The sequence below is a fragment of the Cynoglossus semilaevis genome, chromosome 3 (genome assembly GCF_000523025.1).
Source record: "Cynoglossus semilaevis isolate Cse_v1.0 chromosome 3, Cse_v1.0, whole genome shotgun sequence".
Classification (NCBI taxonomy): Eukaryota; Metazoa; Chordata; class Actinopteri; order Pleuronectiformes; family Cynoglossidae; genus Cynoglossus; species Cynoglossus semilaevis.
The window spans coordinates 15,016,984-15,036,247 of NC_024309.1; the positions used below are offsets into that span (position 1 = coordinate 15,016,984).

Genomic DNA, 19,264 nt, shown 5'->3' on the forward strand with positions numbered 1-19,264 from the left:
TTTACATTTTCCTTCCTCACAAGTTCTTCTGTAATATCACCACCAGGTGGCAGTAAATCCCAAAAGATAACCGTGTCTTCAGCAGCGGTACGACTTACTCTACGACAGCGAACAGCAGATTTATTAAATTAATTAGGAACGTTACATGTATTATATTTAATTGTGTCGTTCTGTTGGTTATAATATTGTGGTGTGCAAGGGAGAAGCTTTTCTATTTTTGACTCAAAAGAAAAAATTACATAAATATTTAGAAAAACACAAAAATCAATACTGTATTTAATTTTAACCATATTCCCTAAATGTACACGAGCAGAAACTCGGCCAAAACCTGGAAACGAGGAAAACCGAAGGTGAAGACCAGCAGTCAGCGGTTGTCGATGCTCGGCACCAACTCACAACGACCGAGGCGTTATTTAGTTATTTATTAAAACTTTTAATGGTAAGTGGATACATATTTTATGTTCATGTTGGTGGTAGAGACACAAATTCATCATAATAGTGAAAATAGATCGATGTAACGCTGAATACTGGTAATTGATTAGCCTGTGTTGCTAATGGTTAGCGTCGAGGCCGACATTCAGACCTGTGTGGTGTCGGCGCTGCTGCCTGTGTGAATTTTATTTATTTTATTATTACTTTATTCAAGGAGGTGTGTTTAAAATAAAATAAAAACAAAGGATAAAATAAAAAACGAATTTTTTTTTGTATATATATAATATATCACTTTATTTTTTTTTTTATTTTTGTTTTTCGTATATATATAATATATCACTTTATTTTTGCATAAAGTTACGTTCAAGCCGTGTTGTGTGACGTCAAGATAAACTAAGACCATCGACATCTGTGAACCGAACTAATTACATTAGTGAAGAGAAAAGTACTGATGTAAATTCTTTCCTCACTATGGAGTAACTTCAAACCATAAAACTGCGAGGAAGGGAGACGGAACACATCAGTGGATACTTTCTCCTCCTCCTCCTGTCGTCTCTCTATTGCCCTCATCACCTCCGCTCTCCATCCTGTCTTCCTTCCCTCCATCTAACCCTCACCTCGTCCTCCTCCCCTTTCCTCCCCTCTCCCCTCCTCCTCTACAGGAGACCTGTTTCCTGGAGCGGGATAATCTCAGAAGGATGTTGGTTCCTGAGACTCAGACTCAGGAACCGACTTGTTTGCGGGAGAAGCGACGGGTAAGAGGCTCAAAGAGTGACAGGCTTCACTTGGGAGGAAGTTTGACAAAAGCCGCAGAGTCCCCTCCAGGATCCACGGTATGGAGTCAGGACAAAACGCTCAGGTCAGCGACATGGGAGTGGATTACTCCGCCGGGATGAACACGTTGGACAGGGAGCGGGAGAGGCCCGATGTCTCCAGCCCGAGTCCCCCCTTCAAGCAGCGGTCTCTGCGGGTGGTCTACGTCCTGAACGACGGTCTGAAGTCGGTGATGGCGAGCAGCCCGGAGTCCGGAGCTCTGCAGTGTCTACAGCGGGCCTGCGACACCGAGAGCGCGCTGCTGACCACCGTCACCTTCGGGAGGTTGGACTTTGGGGAAACGTCAGTGTTGGACACGTTCTACGATGCAGGTGAGCTAGAACTACCAGGAGGAAGTAGTATCATGTAGAACTGTGCAGTACACCGTCTGGGTTAAAGGTCAATCTTGTATAAAAAAGAAAACTTGTGTATGTGTGTAAATATATACACATATATATGTATATATCTCAAGAAACTGTCTTCAGGTCAGTCTGTCCAGAACAGTCTTCAATTGGAAGTACTTCATTACCGTGTAGTACTTGTACCTGAAAACAGTCTATAGATCAAACCCAACTCTGTGATCTGTCTGTTTACGTTGATCTCTTGAGTCGACGTTGGTTATTGATAACGATGAGGTCAGAGTTGAATAAATGATGGGACAAGGAAATGAATATGAAGCTAAGAAACTCCATCTGTTCAAACAGAGGTTTAATCACAACACAAGGTTTAATCAACGTGAGGCTCAGACTGTGTTTGGTGATGAGATGACCGCAGCGTGGAGTTATATATTAGTGGTTATATGTTGTGTTTCTCTGCAGACATCGCTGTGGTCGATATGAGCGATGTGTTTCGACAGCCCTCGCTCTTTTACCACCTGGGGGTGAGAGAGAGTTTTGACATGGCTAACAACGTGATCCTATACCATGACACTGATCCTGATACTGCCCAGTCCCTGAAGGTACACACACACACACACACATCATACAATCTCAATCATTCCTTACAACAAAGTTACGTCTATGTTACAGAGAAAGAAGAAATTGTAAAAAAATTTCTCTTACCTTTTTTACAGGACATGGTGGCACAGAAAAATACGGCAAGTTTCTGGGTTTTTTTTCTGTATGTTTGTATATTGTTGATGTTTTTGTACTGAGCAAGAATCTAGTGATATGATACATATCACGATACGGGGTTACGGTACAATATATTGCGATACTGTAGGTGCAATGATACAGTGTATTACATGCTGGGAGATTGTGCGAACAACATATTACAGATGTCTACATTTCTTGGATTCCAGTGAACACATCACAACATGTTCAGGTTCCTGTTCCTGGTTCGACGTGTTTCTGTGTCAACATTTGGCAGATTATTTTCCCGAATTAACGTGACAGATTTCCCTTGTTCTTCCAGGCGTCCAGTGGAAACTACTACTTCATCCCTTACACCGTGACCCCCAACCACGAGTACATGTGTTGTGAAAGTGACGCCCAACGCAGAGCCAGTGAGTACATGCAGCCCAGCTGGGACAACCTCCTGGGACCACTCTGCGTACCCCTCAACGACCGCTTCATCAGCCTGCTGAGGGACATCCACGTCACGTCCTGGTGAGAGTCCACGCACACGCAGCAGATTCACCATCACGGCAGTAATTTAACCTGTGGTTCCGTCTGTCGCCGGCAGCGCCTCCTTTAAGGACACTTTGCTCAATGACATCAGAAAAGCCAGAGAAAAATATCAGGGAGAAGAACTGGCCAAAGAACTCTCCCGCATCAAACTCCGCATCGACAACACCGAAGTTCTGACCCAGGACATCGTCATGAACCTGTTGTTTTCCTACAGAGACATCCAGGTCCGAACACACAGCCAGTCACAGTTCACAGCACTGTTTACAGCTTGAATGATAAACCAGTTCTCTGTCTGTCCATCAGGACTACGATGCCATGGTGAAGCTGGTGCAAACTCTAGAAATGTTGCCCACCTGTGATCTGGCCACGCAGCCCATGATCCAGTTCCACTACGCCTTCGCTCTCAACAGGTAAAAACATCAGCCAAGGTCGGAATGACTGGAAAAAACACAGGTCAAAAAGGATACGTTTGGTTCTCGTTTCCTTTCATTTGTACTGATGAGATTCTGTCTGGTTGTTGTTTGGACCTGGTCCAGTGGTTTCCAACCATTTTTTGGCTCCTGACATAATTACTGGCAACCTCCAGAGACATTTTTATTTTTTCTAGAATCTGTTTTTTAGTTAGTTATACTGTGTTGCCAGATTTGTTTCCCCTGATCACATGTACAGTTCAGCTTGTACCAGGCTGAAAATTAATACTGAACATAACATCTCTCAAAAACATTTCAGGCGACCTCATTTGAATTCTAGGCGACCCCAAGGTTGAATAACACTGATCTAGGATCATTGTTTGAAACCAAATTAGCTTTCAGCCTCCAGCCCGGTCTGAGTGAACAAACTTTCTCCTACATCCTCATGTGAATATAATAATGATCCATTTCTTTTACATGAGTGCAGGAGAAACAGTCCTGGAGACAGGGAGCAGGCTCTGAGGGTCATGTTACAGGTGTTACAGTCGTGTGAACATCCCGCTCCAGACATGTTCTGTCTGTGTGGACGGATTTACAAGGACATCTTTCTGGACTCGGATTGCAAGGACACCAAGAACAGAGACAACGCCATCCAGTGGTAATGGGACAGAATAAAAAATGTGTCTTTTAAAAACTGTGTCATTTTGTTTTTAATTGTTTAAAAAAAACATAAAAACATCTGTTTCAGGTACAGGAAAGGTTTTGAACTTCAGCCTACTCTCTACTCTGGCATCAACCTGGCCGTTCTGCTCATAGTGGCAGGTCAACAGTTTGAGAGCTCTATGGAACTGAGGAAAATAGGTGAACTAGTCTTTAACTCAACAGTCCTGTGACCTCAGAGACCCCCTGATTACTGTATTTATATGCTTGATTTTTGAACTGCACTCTGTCTCCCTCTGCAGGCGTGAGGCTGAACAGCCTGCTGGGACGGAAAGGTTCCCTGGAGAAAATGAACAATTACTGGGATGTGGGCCAGTTCTTCACAGTTAGCATGTTAGCCAGCGACATCCCCAAAGCCACCCAGGCTGCAGAAAAGCTCTTCAAACTGAAACCCCCTCTCTGGTGAACACAAGAACACATGAACACTTGTGACTCATCATGGTTTAGACTTTTCTTTATTTGTTTTTTTTCCATTTTCTGATGTGAAGGTACCTGCGCTCGGTGGTGCAGAACCTGCAACTGATTCAAAGGTTCAAGAAGCAGACGGTGGAACACTCTCCGCAGCGCGAGAAACTCAACTTCTGGATGGACATCATTGTGGAGGCCACGCAGGGAACCACCAACAGACTGCGGTTCCCAGTACAGATGCACTGTGAGCTGTTGAACGATGAATCTTTAACTGCCGGACTCTGAGCTGTTTATTTTCTTTGTGACAGGTGTTGATTCTGGAGCCGACCAAAGTTTACCAGCCGTCCTACGTGTCCATAAACAACCAGGCCGAGGAGAAAAACGTCTCCATATGGCACGTTTCCCCTCCAGAGACAGTGAGGACTAAAACGTTTTTTTTTTATGTGAACTCACTGGATGAGGTCACAGACGGAGCGCTGTGACCTCAGAATTTGGCGAAGCGATATGTATCACGGTTCTGTCTGTGAAGTTTTTAGATTTCTCTGACCTCCGAACCTCTGTTTCACAGCTTGTTTATATTGACTGAAGACGGGAAGAATGCAAGAATTTGGCGAAGCGATATGTATCACGATACAGGGACAATGATACAATATATTGTGATATATTGCGATAGTATAAGCGCAACAATAAACTGTGATACAGTATTGTGAAACAAAATATCGCAATTTTTTAGTGTATCGAGTCTGTGATCGTACATCATTGACTCTAGACGGTGCTTTGATCTTCCCGTCTTTTCCAACATTGTGTTTGAATTGAAACTGTTCCCTGACAGAAAGGAATCCATGAGTGGAACTTCTCTGCATCGTCCATCAAAGGAATCAGGTGGGAGAGAAGTTTCCAGATGGAAAAACAAAAAAAAAGGTCATGTTTTATATTCCGTTCTGAAAGAAAACGTATTTCTGCAGCATCAGCAAGTTTGACGAGCGCTGCAGCTTCCTGTACGTCCACGACAACTCTGACGACTTTCAGATCTACTTCTCTACAGAAGAACAGAGTGGTCGGTGAGAGCACGCCTGGACGAGTGTGTGTGTGTGTGTTATTGTAAACAACATGACACAGCAGAGTGTGTGTGTGTGTGTTTCAGGTTCTGTTCCATGGTGAAGGAGATGATTTCTGATGGAACAGGAAATGCTGTGGAGCTGGAAGGAGAAGGAGAAGCAGACACACTGGAGGTGTGTGTGAGTGTGTGTGTGTTTCTGTCAGCCATGTTGACTGTCACCTATAACAATTAAGATGTGTGTTTGCGTGGTAACAGTACGAGTATGACACCAACGAGACAGGCGACAGGGTGGTGTTGGGCAGAGGAACCTACGGCGTCGTCTACGCCGGGAGAGACCTGAGCAACCAGGTCCGAATCGCCATCAAGGAGATCCCAGAGAGAGACAGCAGGTAGAGGGAGGAGGGAAGGAGGGGACGAAGAAATCTGAGACATGACAGGCATCCACGGCGCTTCTGTTTTGTTTGTTTTTTTCTCTTTCCTGTTCAACAGATACTCTCAGCCTCTCCATGAGGAAATCGCTCTTCACAAATATCTGAAGCACAGGAACATCGTCCAGTACCTGGGTTCTGTCTCTGAGAACGGATACATTAAAATCTTCATGGAACAAGTGCCTGGAGGTGTGTCCGGAAACAACACACTATTTAGAAACTTAACGGCCTAATCCACCGGCAATAAACAACCCTGTCACTAGGGGGCAAGAATTACAACAATGCCGTTCCATGTTTAACACTAGGCTTTCATAGCTGGTCTGGTACAGATTGACTTCGATCCTTCTGTTTTATGCATTATGACAAAGTGTAATTTTTGTTGATACCACTAGGTGGCAGTGGAGATTATATGTGCTAAATCATCTGTGAAAGTTTTATTTAGTTTTATTCTTGTACATTTTATTTCATCCAACCCAGTACTGAACCGGCCCACCAGTCAAATTTTGAACCTCATTTTGGTCCGTGAGCCAAATGTTTGCCCACTCCTGTTCTATGTCATGACTAAAAGCTGTCGGACCCCCACTCTGTCCCCTCACCAGGAAGCCTGTCGGCCCTGTTGACGTCTAAATGGGGTCCCCTCAAAGAGGCCACCATCATCTTCTACACCAGGCAGATCCTGGAGGGCCTGCGGTACCTCCACGACAACCAGATCGTCCACAGAGACATTAAGGTATTGGTCAGCCTTCAGTGGGACTGACCCAGGATTGGCTCTCAATCCACCGCCGACTCCACGTCTTTGTGGTCAGTTTCCATCTTCACGTCTGCTCTTCTGTCAGGGGGACAACGTCCTGGTCAACACCTACAGCGGCGTCCTGAAAATCTCCGACTTCGGGACGTCCAAGCGTTTGGCAGGGGTCAACCCCTGTACAGAAACTTTCACTGGTAACTTCTATACCATCGACGTTAATCACATATCACTGAATGGATTGGGGTTAAAACACCAACAAGAACGCAGTCGTTGGATGTTGTTTTCTTATCGATAGGTCTCAGTCTGAACTGCTGCAGATTCATAAACCTGCGGTCGCCGTGGAAACAGATTGACTCCCCATCTGTCATCCAGCAGCCACTGAGCTGTGGGATTAGATTAACTAATCAAACACGGACACAGGAGTGTTTAACTTTCATTAGCAGCTGGGTGTGTCCGTGTGTGTGTGTGTGTTTGTTTGTTTTGATGTGTTGGATTCTTTATCTGCTCAGGAGTTCAGACTGGGGTTTTTTTTTTTACTATTTGTTTTCTACATATTTTCACTCATGTCCGTGTTTTTCCTCCATTTCTCTCTGCTCTCAGGGACTCTTCAGTACATGGCACCAGAGATCATCGATAAGGGCCCTCGAGGTTATGGGGCCCCTGCTGACATCTGGTCGCTGGGATGCACCATCATAGAAATGGCCACTGGGAAACCGCCCTTCCACGAGCTGGGCGAACCGCAGGCGGCCATGTTTAAAGTTAGTATATGGACCACGTTCAGCAGAGGAGACGTGGCTTCTTTGTTTTCTTGACTATGACGTCACTTTTGGTCACGTGACCATTGACGCTGTGTTGGGTAATAGCTGCAGAGGCAGAATTTTAAAAAAAACAAAGTGTTAGAGAAGAACCGTTGGCTGTGTTCGGATACTGGAACTTGTTGAAATGCTGCCCCCTAGCGGCCTTTGTAAAACTCAAATGGTCTTTTCCTGCTGCTACAACACGCAAATCTGGTGTAATCTTATATTTTCCTGGATTACCTGTATGTCAGTGATCATCCGGTCCAAGACTGGATTCCAAAATGAGCAATCAAATAATAATGCTCGACAGAAAATGTATTTTTATTTCATTTTATTTGAGTGTTTCAGTGTCTGTGTGCTTCAGGTGGGAATGTTCAAGATCCATCCAGAAATCCCAGAGTCTCTGTCTCTGGAAGCAAAGTCCTTTATTCTGCGCTGCTTCGAGCCGGACCCGCACAAGAGAGCGACGGCCACGGACCTTCTCAGAGACACCTTTGTCAAACAGACCACCAAGGGCAAAAAGAGCAAGATAGCATTCAAGCCTTCAGGTCTGGACACCGACGGGGACTGGAGTTGAATCGTGTCGTTGTTTTCTTCATGTTTGCTTTTTCTTTTTGTGTCTGTTCAGACTACATCCACAATATCTCCCTGCCGGTGCAGTTACAGTGTGAGGCCACTGGGAGCAGCAGCAGTGAACACGGCTCCGTGAGTCCGGACTGCGACTCCAAACATGACGTCTTCTTCCACAAGAAGAAAAACTCCGGCTCCGAAAACCTGCTGAAACCACCGAGCTCCAACTACCTGAGGTGTGTGTGTGTGTGATGGACAGGTGGTCGTATTGACCGCTGACTTTTAGAACATGACCTAATGGTGTCTGTCCATTTATGAGACACACAGCTGTGGACACATGCATGTGTGGCGCCAACTCCTGGACAAACACTGTAACCAAGGGAAACACGAATGTGTAAATAAAGTAAGTGTTGAGCATCAGACTGAAATAATTGTAACATCATGGTATGTGTGTGTGTGTGTGTTAGTGTTCCAGAGTCCACGCTCGTGTCAGAGGACCGTAACGCCCCCCCCTCCCCCGAGGACAGAGACAGTGGTTTGTTCATGTTGAAGAAGGACAGCGAGAGACGAGCCATTCTCTACAAAGTCCTGAACGACGACCAAGAGAAGGTCATTTCAAACCTCAAAGAGAACCATATCCAGGTGTGTGTGTGTGTGTGTTTACATTTGCATTTATACCACATTACTATATAACTGATAAAAATGCATAAAAATGACCACGATGTATTTTTACTGCATCAGTTTTGAAATCTTAAAACAAAAGCTTTGGCGTGACCCTTTAAAAACAGACAAAAAAATCAAAATAAAGAAATATTGTCTCTTCATCATTGTTGTTATTGGTGTGTGTGTGTGTGTGTGTCCACGCTCAGGGCAGCGATGAGTTCCAGTTGTCCCTCGACCACATCAAGCAAATCATCTGCATCCTCCGAGACTTCATCCATTCACCAGAGAGACGTGTCATGGCCGCCACCATCTCCAAACTCAAGCTGGACCTGGACTTCGACTCCACCTCCATCAACCAGATCCAACTGGTTCTCTTCGGCTTTCAGGACTCGGTAACCGGCCTAACTGCTCCGCAGAAGAACACGAGCGTCTGTTTTTATAACAGATGATGTTGTTGTGTTTGAGACGTTTCTCTCTTTGCGTCATAAGAACTGTAATTCTGCCGTACCTCAGCTGTTCAGACAGGGGGCGCTGGTCAACTGTAGTGTTCAGATTTTATTTGTCCTTCAGTCTGTCTGTTCATTTCGCACACCTTTCCTAAAAAAAAAAATCAATCTCTGAAAAACTAATTTTTTATCCCACGGGCTTTTATTGTGAAACATTTTTATTTTCTGTTGCGACTGTTTGCCGGCTTAGAATAAACTAGACTATCTAAAGAAAAGGCAGCTTTATTTTTCTAAATATTTTTTTTCAATGTGTAACATGTTTTTACATAGTTTATAGAGAAAAATAGTTTATCATATATATTATATTTATTTATTAATTCGTCATCATCTGTCCGTGTGTCTCAGGTGAACAAAGTCCTGAGGAACCATCACATCAAACCTCACTGGATGTTCGCCATGGACAACATCATCCGCAGAGCTGTGCAGGCAGCCATCACCATCCTCATTCCAGGTCTAACTAGAGCTTCTGTCGCCATCTAGTGACCACCATTGAACAGCCACTGACTTAAAAAAAAAGAAAAGCATGGAGTGAGTCAAATGTTTGTACAACAGTTTCACTGCTTCCTTCACAGAACTCAAGACTCACTTTGGTCCGGCGTCGGAGTGTGAAGGAGCGGAGAAAGAAGACGAGGTGGATGAGGAGGAGACGGAGTTCACTCCAGTTTTGGCTCCGCACGCAGACGACACCGGAGCGACCGAGGCTGCCCACGCCACCACTGCACTGAACCCCTCCCACTCCCACGAACACCAGCGCCTGCATCACCATCACCTGGGCGCTCAGCTGGGCAAGATTAAATATGAAACTACCAGGTTGGAGGGCGTCTAGTTTCACCATTAAAACATTTAATTATAAATTAAATATAAGTTATTTAATTATAATTTATTTAATTATATATTATTTATTAATATATTAAATATTAAATAAGAAATTAGAAACATATCGACGTGCTCATGTATGAGTGTGAAGGCCGGTGTTGTTGCTGTTCACTCTGCAGACTGCTGGAGGAGCTGTTGCAGAAGGAGAAGGAGTATCAGCAGGTGTTGAAGGCCACGCTGCAGCAGAGGTTACACGATGTGGAGTTGGTCAGAGCCCGACACAGACCAGCAGGTTAATGATCACTGTCTCACTGGACAGTCTTGAGTCCTAAGTCCGTTTGACTTTCTAAACCACATCTTCTTCTCCGTCAGACATTTCTCCCCCCTCCATCGTCCACATCCCAGCAGACCACGAACCAGACCAGCAGCTCGTAGACTGGCTGAAGGAGCAGGGCGCCGATCCAGACACTGTGGATAAGGTCCAGTATCTGCTCTGCAGACGTCAGGACTGGGGATGTAACGATGAGTCTCGGATCAGTTAAAATCAATACAAAGGCGTCACAATTCAAATTGTTTAAAGTCGGGTGTATCGTTACAGCCCTGGTCAGGACAGAACTCTCAGTTTTTCTAAAAGGAAAGTGTGATGATGAACTCATGTTGTGAGTCTCTGTGTGTTTGTCTCAGTTCGTGTTGGAGGAATACACGCTGATTGATGTCCTGTGTGACATCACCAAGGAAGACCTCCGCTTTCTCCGTATTCGGTACTGTTCCTTCACCACAGTCGTTTGACCACAGAAAAACGAAAAAAAAAAAAAATATATATATATATATTAGGGATGTCCGATAATATTGGCCGACCGATATTATCGGCCTGATATTAGCATAAATATGTAATATCTTTAAGAATCGTTATCGGTTTTTCCGATACTGAAAACTCAATAACACAATGCCTGGGTTTGGCAAAATGAAGCTCTATAAATAAAAATATTTTTGGGGGGGTTAAAGATAAATACAGATAAATAAATAAATGTTACCAGGCCCTTAATAGTCTTTCAATTCGGGGAGGGGGACGGATGGACTTCTGTTCCTGGGAGGGTGGGGACCATGGCATAAAATAATTGAGAAACACTGTTTTAAGTGTTTAGACAATATCGAATATCGGCACAAAAGTTAACATCGGACATCCCTAACCTTTATCATTTTCTTCTGGAGACAGTTCCAGTTCAGGTCTGAGGTTTTAAAAAGGTCCAGTTTTTACTGTGGTCTGACCTTTGACTTTCACTGACCCATTATTTCAGACTGAGCTCCAAGATAAGAAAAAGTATAATTTTTTGTGTCAGAAAACTCTCTGAGTGAAGCTGTCCTCTCTTTTTTTTTTTTTTTTTTTTTTTGTTCTTGTTCTTCAGGGGTGGAGTTCTCTGTCGGATCTGGAGGGCGATCCAACAGCACAGAGAGAGAGAGAAGGAATGATGAGCTGCGAACATTCAGAGGATGAAGCATGATGGGAAATGTGGACAAACACACCACCAGTCCCTGCTGCACCGATGCCCCCCCATCCACCCCGGTCTCTTTGTAACTCTCTCTCTCTTTCTTTTTATCATCACTGTTTTCAACTTTTTTTTTTTTGCGTTTATAAAATTAATTCATGTCATGTGTTTTTTTCACTGTAAGAACAATGCACTAAACCAGACGTGAAAATTAAAAACTTAAAATTCCTTAAAGTTAATTTATAAAATAATTTTACTTGAAACAATATACTGACTACATATATGTGTGTGTATGTATATATAAATACATATGTGTGTATGAATATATATGTGTATAAAGACATATATATACACACATATATATTTATTTAATGTATAATAACAGAGATTTCTTTTCAGTTCCAGGGTGATTCACGCTCAGTGCAGTTAAAGAGAAAAGTGTAAATGATTTTGTGCAGATATGTAAAACTATTTGTTTAAGTCGTTTCCGTGTGTGTTCACACCTTTGTTCACTCTTCAGTGACGTTGTCAAACACCATGGCTTTGGTGTGTGCAATAAATGTGGAAATGCAAAACGTCAATGAGTCAGGGACCTTTCTTTTTTGTGTGTTCGTTGTTTCTCTGACCTTTAGTGGAAGAAAAATTTCCAACACAGAGATCTGATCTGATTTGGGTTTTTTTCCTCGTTTGCATCGATGGCCATTTGCGTTTGTTGTTGATTAAAGAGTTCCACGCCAAACAGACCAAATACTGTATTATAGTAATGATCCCCAGTATATGTATTGATGTATTGCAATATACTGCAGTACTTTAGGCACAGCAATATATATTGACATTGTAGCAGGGCGAAGAAAGCGCAGGAGACGACATCAGGTTACTAACACTGGAACAGAGGGATCTACATTTGGAATCACTAGAGAAGAAAGAAAAGAAGAAGAAAATGAATCAACACCAGGAATATTGGACTGAGAATTGGTGAGAAAAAAAACCCAACTTAGATATAAATCCATACATACGGTGTTTTCACAGCCCTGGTGAAAATGTTATATCTCACTAATACTGAATAATTGGCTTCATCTTCATCTTCTTTAAACAAACGAACTCTTGCAGTGATACTAGAGTCTGAACATAACTGCAACAAACACAGCATTAAATATTAACAGGATGATGTAATTGCAGAGAAACTGCTAGTTAATAATACATCGTCTCAGTTTCACATTTTAGGAGAATGTTAATGGTTAACGTTTGTCTATGTAATAACTGATAACAACGTTATTTTTTTGTTTTTGTTTGAGTTTTTATTTGACTTCTCAGTCTTTGATGAACACAAACTTCCGACTCTAAACTTTGACATTTTTACAGTTCCCCCTCATGTAAATTCTCTGATCACCACCGAAGATAAGTTACACCAGAGCAAGGGACCCAATTCCATGCATATCTGCAGTGACATGTGAGTTATTACGTCACCCTTCCCTGATCCTGTGTGCGCTCACTTTCCGCCACATTCCACCTGTTACGATGTCATCCTGTAGAATAATGAGGGAAAACCCCAAGAAGGTGTTCTATTTAAGAGGTCAGGAATCGGACTGTTGTCAGCACGACTGACAGAGACACTGGTCCACAGACACCATGGTCCGCAGCGCCGGTCTCATTCTCCTCATCCTTCTCCACACCTTCATCTGCACCTCACACTCAGGTGACGTTTCTTCGCTCTCTTTTACCGTTTCAGTTAAATGACGTCATCTTGTTAACTTCATGTTGTAACTGCTATGGTTTATTTACAACAATAACAACAACAACAACAAAAACTTTGTTTCTTCTTCTTCTGCAGCTCGTTGCTGTTTGAGGTACAGTAAGCGTCCGATCAGATGCAAACTGCTGCAGGGATACAGCCACCAACACATCACCGCGTCCTGTGACATCAGCGCCATCGTGTGAGTAAACCAGCAGTTTGGCGAACTTTCTTCACCACACAATTTTTTATTTATTTTTTATAAAGTACGGTGATTATTATTATAGCATTACTGTCGTGACCAGCACCGTGATCACGTATTTATGTTCGTTTGTATTATTTCTTAAAACGGGGTGTGTAGTTTTATTGTAAAAGGTGGACCGGAAGTGCCTTGTGTGGCTCCACTAGGTGAGGGAGGGTTAAAAAAGTTCGCTACCTTCCGCCGGAAACGCTCACCTCCGTCTTTGTTGTTCTGTTAATAACACGAATTATTTAGCGCTCAGATACTCGACTACACATGTAATACAATTCAATAATACTACAAGGTTAAGGAGAACCAGGAAGTGAATTATTTTGTCAACTTTTTAATGTTCGATGTTGTTTTTTTTTTTTTCTCCTCCAGTTTCCGGTGGAGAGGGGGCGCTGATCGCTTCGTTTGTGCTGATCCTTCACAGCCCTGGACGCAGCAGTGTGTGGAGTCAGTGTCAATGTTTTTAAATGTAAATTTAAATATTCCTCTGCTGCTCTTCCACCTTCTAAAATGTGTTTTTTTCTTTTCTTTCTTTCTTTTTTTGCAGAAAATTGCGGGAAAAAATGAAAAAACAGCATAACGGCACGTCCAGGAATGTTCTGGAACAAGTATGAAATGGTTGACAGAAAAACAAAAGTTCTTCACTGTAAAGCAGCTGTAGTTACATTTTGTATTAGTTTGTTTTCCACCAACAAATATTTTCACCTTCCTGTTTTAACATTTTATTCCTAATACATCATCAATACATACAACCTGTGTCCGTAAATGTTAACGAATGTACACCTTCGCTCATACTGATCACATGAGCTTCAGATGAAGATGACGTCATGTCAAGACTGACATTAAAAATAATCATTTATCATATTATATATGACATAAATGCCTCCAGTCAGTAAAATAAAAATGTCTGTCAGTTTTTGGAGGACTGCAGTTATAACGAGGTTGACAAACTCTTAGTCTGTGTGACTTTTCTACCCTTTTTTCTTTTTTTACGGTATTTTTGGTATGTCCCAATATATAAACATCTTTGGGAAATGAACTCTGGTCGATTGGTTTTTATTTTTTCTCAGTTCCTCTACGTGGTGTTTACACTGTCACAGACATTAAAGAAAGAAATAAGAACAAAACGTTGATGTTTCTTACAGTATCGCCACTTCTTGAAAGTGTCGTTCAAGTCACTTCATCGTCTTCTACTCTCTGGTGCCCTCTGGCGGCGCGCTTCAGTTTCCCGTCTGTTCGAAGACAATAACATTTTATTTTCTTCAATTTATCATTATTATTTTTAAACTCAATCTAGTCACTGTTAGTTTATTTTAAAAAAAAGTTTGTTTGTTTGTTTGTTTTTACCACTGATCTTCCAAGACCTGCACACTCAAATGATCGTTTTCTCTGGGGCCGAGAGCCTGTCCAAGTTTCTGCCAGAACCGCTGTGGGTGTTCCGCGGCTCGAGGCCAGCTCAGGTACGTCTGCTTCTTCAGCAGCTTCCTGGTGATGTAGTGTGGAGACAACTCAGACGAGGGAATGTCCTCCAGGAAGACGAGGATGAGGACGTCCTTCTGCTCGTGGAAGAGACGAAAACTGGAAGAAAGAAACAAGATGGAGGAGAAGCTGCAGGTTGAGAAGGACAGTGTCTGAGATCGCCCCTCCACCCCCCTTCTTCTCTCACCACTGAGTGAATAACTGACCCGGATGTCTGTTGTTCTGTGAGTATGGACATTTACTGATATTTAAGTCAAATGTTTTGTTGAGCTTCGGCTCTTTGTTTGTATAAATTTAATTTCGGACACCAGTGTTTTATCCATCAAATATAGGGCATATCAGTTTATGTCATAAAAAAATAATTGCTTACTCTGCCTGCTAATTTTGACTTCCTCTGTTCATTACAAGTGGGGAAGTGAAAGTTTGCTTTTCGGCTGCAGACACACCTAAATCACTTCCTGTTTGTCATGTGTTTGTGGGTTTTTAAAAAAAAAAAGTTTGAAAGATTTCTGTTCTTGATTCAGTCCTGACAGTGGCGCTTTGGCCCAGAGGCAATGTCTCTGTCATTGGTGTGGACCCCCAGGGTTCCCCTCCTGGGCAAGTTCGAATCCCGGTTAGGGCGGTTGGTCCCTGCCAGTGGACTCACCACCCGCAGGAAGGTTTGGGGGGTTGGTATGGTGCAATGTGATTTGGGTGGCGACTGCTGCCCCCGCGACCCGGAAACGGATAAGCGGATGAAAATGGATGGATGGATGAGACAAGTCCTGACTGTGGAGCCTGAGGTTCTGATTTAAACGTTCACAGCAGCTCAGTGTGGTTAGCATCGACGTGACATTTATATGAATGGTATGACGTGGAGGCCAAATGGTGTGAACTACCTGGCCAGCTGGATCTCTCTGGAACACCACCCGCTCCTCAGGTATCTTCGGCTGATGACACAGATGGTCTTCCTGCTTCCATAAATTGCGTCCGTTATGTTTTCAATGATGGCTTTGCCTGAAGACAAACACATTTGTGACAAAACATCTGTTTGTAGTCAAACAAAGTGAAACCGCTTTAAGATCAAAACGTCACAGTGAAATGAAACCATAAGAACAGCACAAATATAGCAGGAGTCCCTGACCTTTGAACCCTCTCACCTGGTTGAAAGTCTCGGTGGTGCAGACACAGCTTCCAGCCCTGGTCTCCTTCCAGCCTGGGCAGCATCTCTCCGACGACCCAGGCTTCGTCGTGGCTGTTGTAGGAGACAAAGGCGTCAAACTGACAAGGACTTTGTTTGTTTCGATGCTTTTTATCAAAAACTAAAGCCAGAAAGAGAAAGTAGGCGTAGACCAGGTGGGCCTTTAGGAAATGGTAGGTGAAGGAGGTCACCATCAGCAGGAGGACGAGGCTGGTGGTGGAGACGAAGAGGATGTAGTCCACGTCCACGGTGCAGGACTGAACATCCAGGTCCAGGAGTTTGCTGCCTTTGGACGCCGTGGGAAAATTACACCCGAAATTATAAGCATCAAAAACCTGTGTTTGGTTGTTGGTTCTGACCCAGTTGATGAACCAGGCATTGGTACAGTCACAGGTGAAGGTGTTTCCCTGAAGGTCCAGGTAGACCAGAGCCGGTAACGACCTAACGACGTCTTCGTCGATCACAGAGAACTGATTTTTTCTGGCCTGCAGGAACTCCAGCTTGTGAAGCTTTGCGTCCGTGAGATATTGTAAAGATCCGAGACTGATCCTGGAAGTGTAGAGTGTTCTGAGGTTCCGGAGCGGGGAAAACAAGTCTGGTGAGAGATCGTCCAGGTCGTTGGAGCTGAGGTCCAGTTCTTGGAGCTGGGGCGTGAAGTTAAAAGTGTTTTCATGCAGAAACACAAGCTGAATGTTCCTGGCGTCGAAAAGCTCCAAGTTTGTCAAACCCTGCAGGAAGTTTCGAGGCAGGCCAGATTTGCCGTGGTGATGCTGCGAGAGAATGTACAGCAACCTGAGCAGAGACAGCTGAGAAAAAGGAGGACGAGCCAGTGCTGTGGTGTCTTTATAGTAGATGTGGTTGTTCCTCAGATCCAGTCTCCTCAGGTTTGTCAAGTCATTGAAACAGCCGTTGTTCAAGTCGCGTTCTGTGATCTGGTTGTTCTGGAGCAGCAGTTCTGTCAGATTAGTCAGTCCCTTGAAGCAGCCTTTTTGGAGTGAATTCAGTTTGTTGTCATGTAGCTTCAAACTCTGCAGCGACGGCAGGCCTCCAAAACCACCAGTCTGCAGAGAAGACAGTTCATTTCCCTGAAGCAGCAGCTGTTTGAGGTTGGGCAGGTGGACCTCGAACACACCGTCCAAATGGACCATGTGATTGTCCGTCAGCTTCAGGACTTGTAACCGCACCAGGTCCTCAAAGACGGCTCCTCTCAGAGATGATATTGAATTCTTACTGAGGCCGAGTTCCTCCAGCATCGACTGATTGGCAAAATCTTGGCGTTCCACCCTGGATATTCCGTTGGTGCTCAGGTACAACTTTTTCAGCCAGGGCAGGGTTCTGATCGCAGCCGGAACACTGGGGAGTTTGTTGTAACTGAGGTTCAGGATTGTTAACCTCTGTAGAGATCTGAAGGCGTCGTCATGGATATCTTTGATATTGTTATGGGAAAAATCCACGTCTGTGATGTTGGAGCAGATGGAAACGAAGTCCGAGCCGATGTGGCTGAGTTGGTTCCTCTGGAGCAGCAGCTGGGTCAAGGTCGGGATGGTGCAGGAGGCGTTGATTAGGGATGAAAGGTGGCTCTTCATCTTGTTCATCCTCAGAGACGTGAGCGAGGCGTTCACTGTCTGCAGTAATGTTTTTAAGTCGTCCACACTCACGTGAATTCCACTGATGTCCAGAATGGAAACTTGATGGAAGAACGTCGGGTTCTGTACGTCCAGTTTCATCTGCTGCGTCCACCCAGAGTTGGTCATGTTGAAGAAGGTGAGGTTTGGAAGAACGTTGGAGGTGAGGTGGAAAACTGCCATTGGATTCAGGGACAAGTCCAGACGTTGAATGTCCAGTGACGTGTTGGTCAGTTCCCAGGAGTAGAATCTGGTGAAGTCGTTGCTCCCAAGATAAAGTTCACGCAGATGTGGAAGTTGCTTTATGATCGTGTGGACTTTAGCCATTGTGTGCAGGTTATTTCTAGAAATGTCTAAAATTGTTAAGCTGCTCAGCGTCTGGAACGTGTTGTTAGCCACGACTTTGATACGGTTCTGCCTGATTCTGAGCTCCGTCAGGTTCACCAGTCCACTAAAGACATGTTCCTCAAGTTTAACGAGTCTGTTCTGATTGAGATTCAACATCTTCAACGACGTCAGCCTGGAGAAGGTGCTGGCCTCTATCTGCTCAATCATATTACGGTTGAGTTCCAGCTGAGTCAGCATCGGAAAATCTCTGAAATCCGAGAGTTGAATCTTTGAAATTTTGTTTTCAAACAGCTCCCAACCCGTCACCGTTGAAGGAACGTCTCTAGGTACGCTGGTTAGTTTGTGTTTCCCACATTTGGCCACGTTGCGACTGATTTGACAGGCTTTCAGAGTGAACCCAGCAGCAAGAGGAAGCAGCAGGCAGAGAAAAACAAGCGGCTGGAAGAGACTTCTCCCTGGTGTTTGAGATCTTTCCTTCTGTCTTCGTCCCAGAGCCATTTTTTAAAAAATTAAAAAAAATTAAAAGTCTTAAAATAAAATGGAGTCACTGAAAGATAAAATCTGAATAAATCAATAATAAATATTCCTAAAATCAATTTCAAAAACAAAAAACGTTAACTGTTTCTGAACTAAACTAAAAAAAGATGTGGATTCTCCGTCCAGCCAGCGTGTGTGAGCTCTGGTCAGAGAGGGTGTAAAGTTTCTGTGCTCTTTTAATTGAGGAAGTGGAATTTCCCCTCTCAGAGAAGTTGGGGTTATGTCCCTCATTAGTGAAAATTCTTCATTTCAGTATCAGTATCAGTATATCTTTTGTTTCTTTCAGTTGTTTTTTCACTTCCTCTTTGAGAAATATTTTGATAACAAACTAAATCTGTTCCTCAGGTTCACTTCAAGACCAAGCAGCTGTTTTTTACCTTGCTCTTAAATTCCTATATTTAATTCTTACCTGATAAACCTCATCGATATTTAACGAACGATAATAATATTTTTATTATTTAACGTCAAGATGAAAATATTATCTCATCTTTTATCTCATCTTCATGAAGGACTGTGGAACAATTCCATCTCTGGCCAGCAGGGGTAGCATTTGGAAAAGAAACCGAAACAGACCTGGACCAGAGTGAGTCGGGATTTAAACCTCCAACCAGCATCCATCCACCTGTG

General features: G+C 43.6%; 3 protein-coding genes across 8 annotated transcripts; 2 read left to right on the plus strand and 1 right to left on the minus strand.

Moving 5' to 3' along the window:
- Window positions 1-51: 51 nt before the first annotated feature.
- Window positions 52-12,067, plus strand: map3k15 (mitogen-activated protein kinase kinase kinase 15). Its single transcript, XM_025054325.1, is given in 31 exon segments — window positions 52-439; window positions 1,095-1,577; window positions 2,064-2,203; window positions 2,318-2,341; window positions 2,659-2,852; window positions 2,929-3,097; window positions 3,177-3,283; window positions 3,771-3,941; window positions 4,032-4,144; window positions 4,246-4,405; window positions 4,492-4,642; window positions 4,720-4,827; window positions 5,244-5,293; window positions 5,377-5,472; window positions 5,556-5,643; window positions 5,727-5,860; window positions 5,961-6,088; window positions 6,468-6,508; window positions 6,510-6,629; window positions 6,736-6,841; window positions 7,248-7,405; window positions 7,809-8,001; window positions 8,034-8,250; window positions 8,482-8,656; window positions 8,884-9,069; window positions 9,529-9,634; window positions 9,756-9,993; window positions 10,179-10,291; window positions 10,372-10,478; window positions 10,684-10,760; window positions 11,406-12,067. Coding segments are annotated over 30 exon segments (4,044 nt in total). The 5' UTR covers window positions 52-439; window positions 1,095-1,267; the 3' UTR covers window positions 11,470-12,067.
- On the minus strand, window positions 11,614-18,634 carry tlr22 (toll-like receptor 22). Of its 6 annotated transcripts, XR_003049302.1 has the most exons (5): window positions 16,087-18,634; window positions 15,826-15,943; window positions 14,816-15,046; window positions 14,612-14,700; window positions 11,614-12,399 (listed from the first exon to the last, which is right to left on the minus strand). XR_003049302.1 is itself a non-coding variant. In XM_008308302.3 (4 exons), coding segments are annotated over exons 1-4 (2,862 nt in total). In that variant the 5' UTR covers window positions 18,599-18,634; the 3' UTR covers window positions 14,389-14,699. The 6 variants fall into 6 exon arrangements, 3 of the variants coding, with proteins under 3 accessions (XP_008306524.1, XP_008306523.1, XP_008306525.1); XM_008308302.3 differs by lacking the exon at window positions 11,614-12,399 and having other exon boundaries at window positions 14,389-14,700; XR_003049304.1 differs by lacking the exons at window positions 11,614-12,399; window positions 14,612-14,700 and having other exon boundaries at window positions 14,912-15,046; window positions 16,087-16,181; window positions 16,319-18,634.
- Window positions 12,557-14,507, plus strand: ccl20b (chemokine (C-C motif) ligand 20b). Its single transcript, XM_008308304.3, has 4 exons — window positions 12,557-13,182; window positions 13,318-13,420; window positions 13,841-13,915; window positions 14,016-14,507. Exons 1-4 carry the CDS (start codon window positions 13,116-13,118, stop codon window positions 14,080-14,082), a joined length of 312 nt encoding a protein of 103 aa, XP_008306526.1. The 5' UTR covers window positions 12,557-13,115; the 3' UTR covers window positions 14,083-14,507.
- Window positions 18,635-19,264: the final 630 nt, after the last annotated feature.

Excerpts from the sequence above, each read along its gene's own strand:
- ccl20b (XM_008308304.3), top strand. The coding sequence starts at position 13,116 with ATGGTCCGCAGCGCCGGTCTCATTCTCCTCATCCTTCTCCACACCTTC. Across the intron at positions 13,183-13,317 it reads CATCTGCACCTCACACTCAG|CTCGTTGCTGTTTGAGGTAC; the intron begins GTGACGTTTCTT and ends CTTCTTCTGCAG. Across the intron at positions 13,421-13,840 it reads TGTGACATCAGCGCCATCGT|TTTCCGGTGGAGAGGGGGCG; the intron begins GTGAGTAAACCA and ends TTTCTCCTCCAG.
- tlr22 (XM_008308301.2), bottom strand. The coding sequence starts at position 18,598 with ATGGCTCTGGGACGAAGACAGAAGGAAAGATCTCAAACACCAGGGAGA. Across the intron at positions 15,944-16,086 it reads CCACCGAGACTTTCAACCAG|GCAAAGCCATCATTGAAAAC; the intron begins GTGAGAGGGTTC and ends GTTTGTCTTCAG. Across the intron at positions 15,047-15,825 it reads AGAGAGATCCAGCTGGCCAG|TTTTCGTCTCTTCCACGAGC; the intron begins GTAGTTCACACC and ends TCTTTCTTCCAG.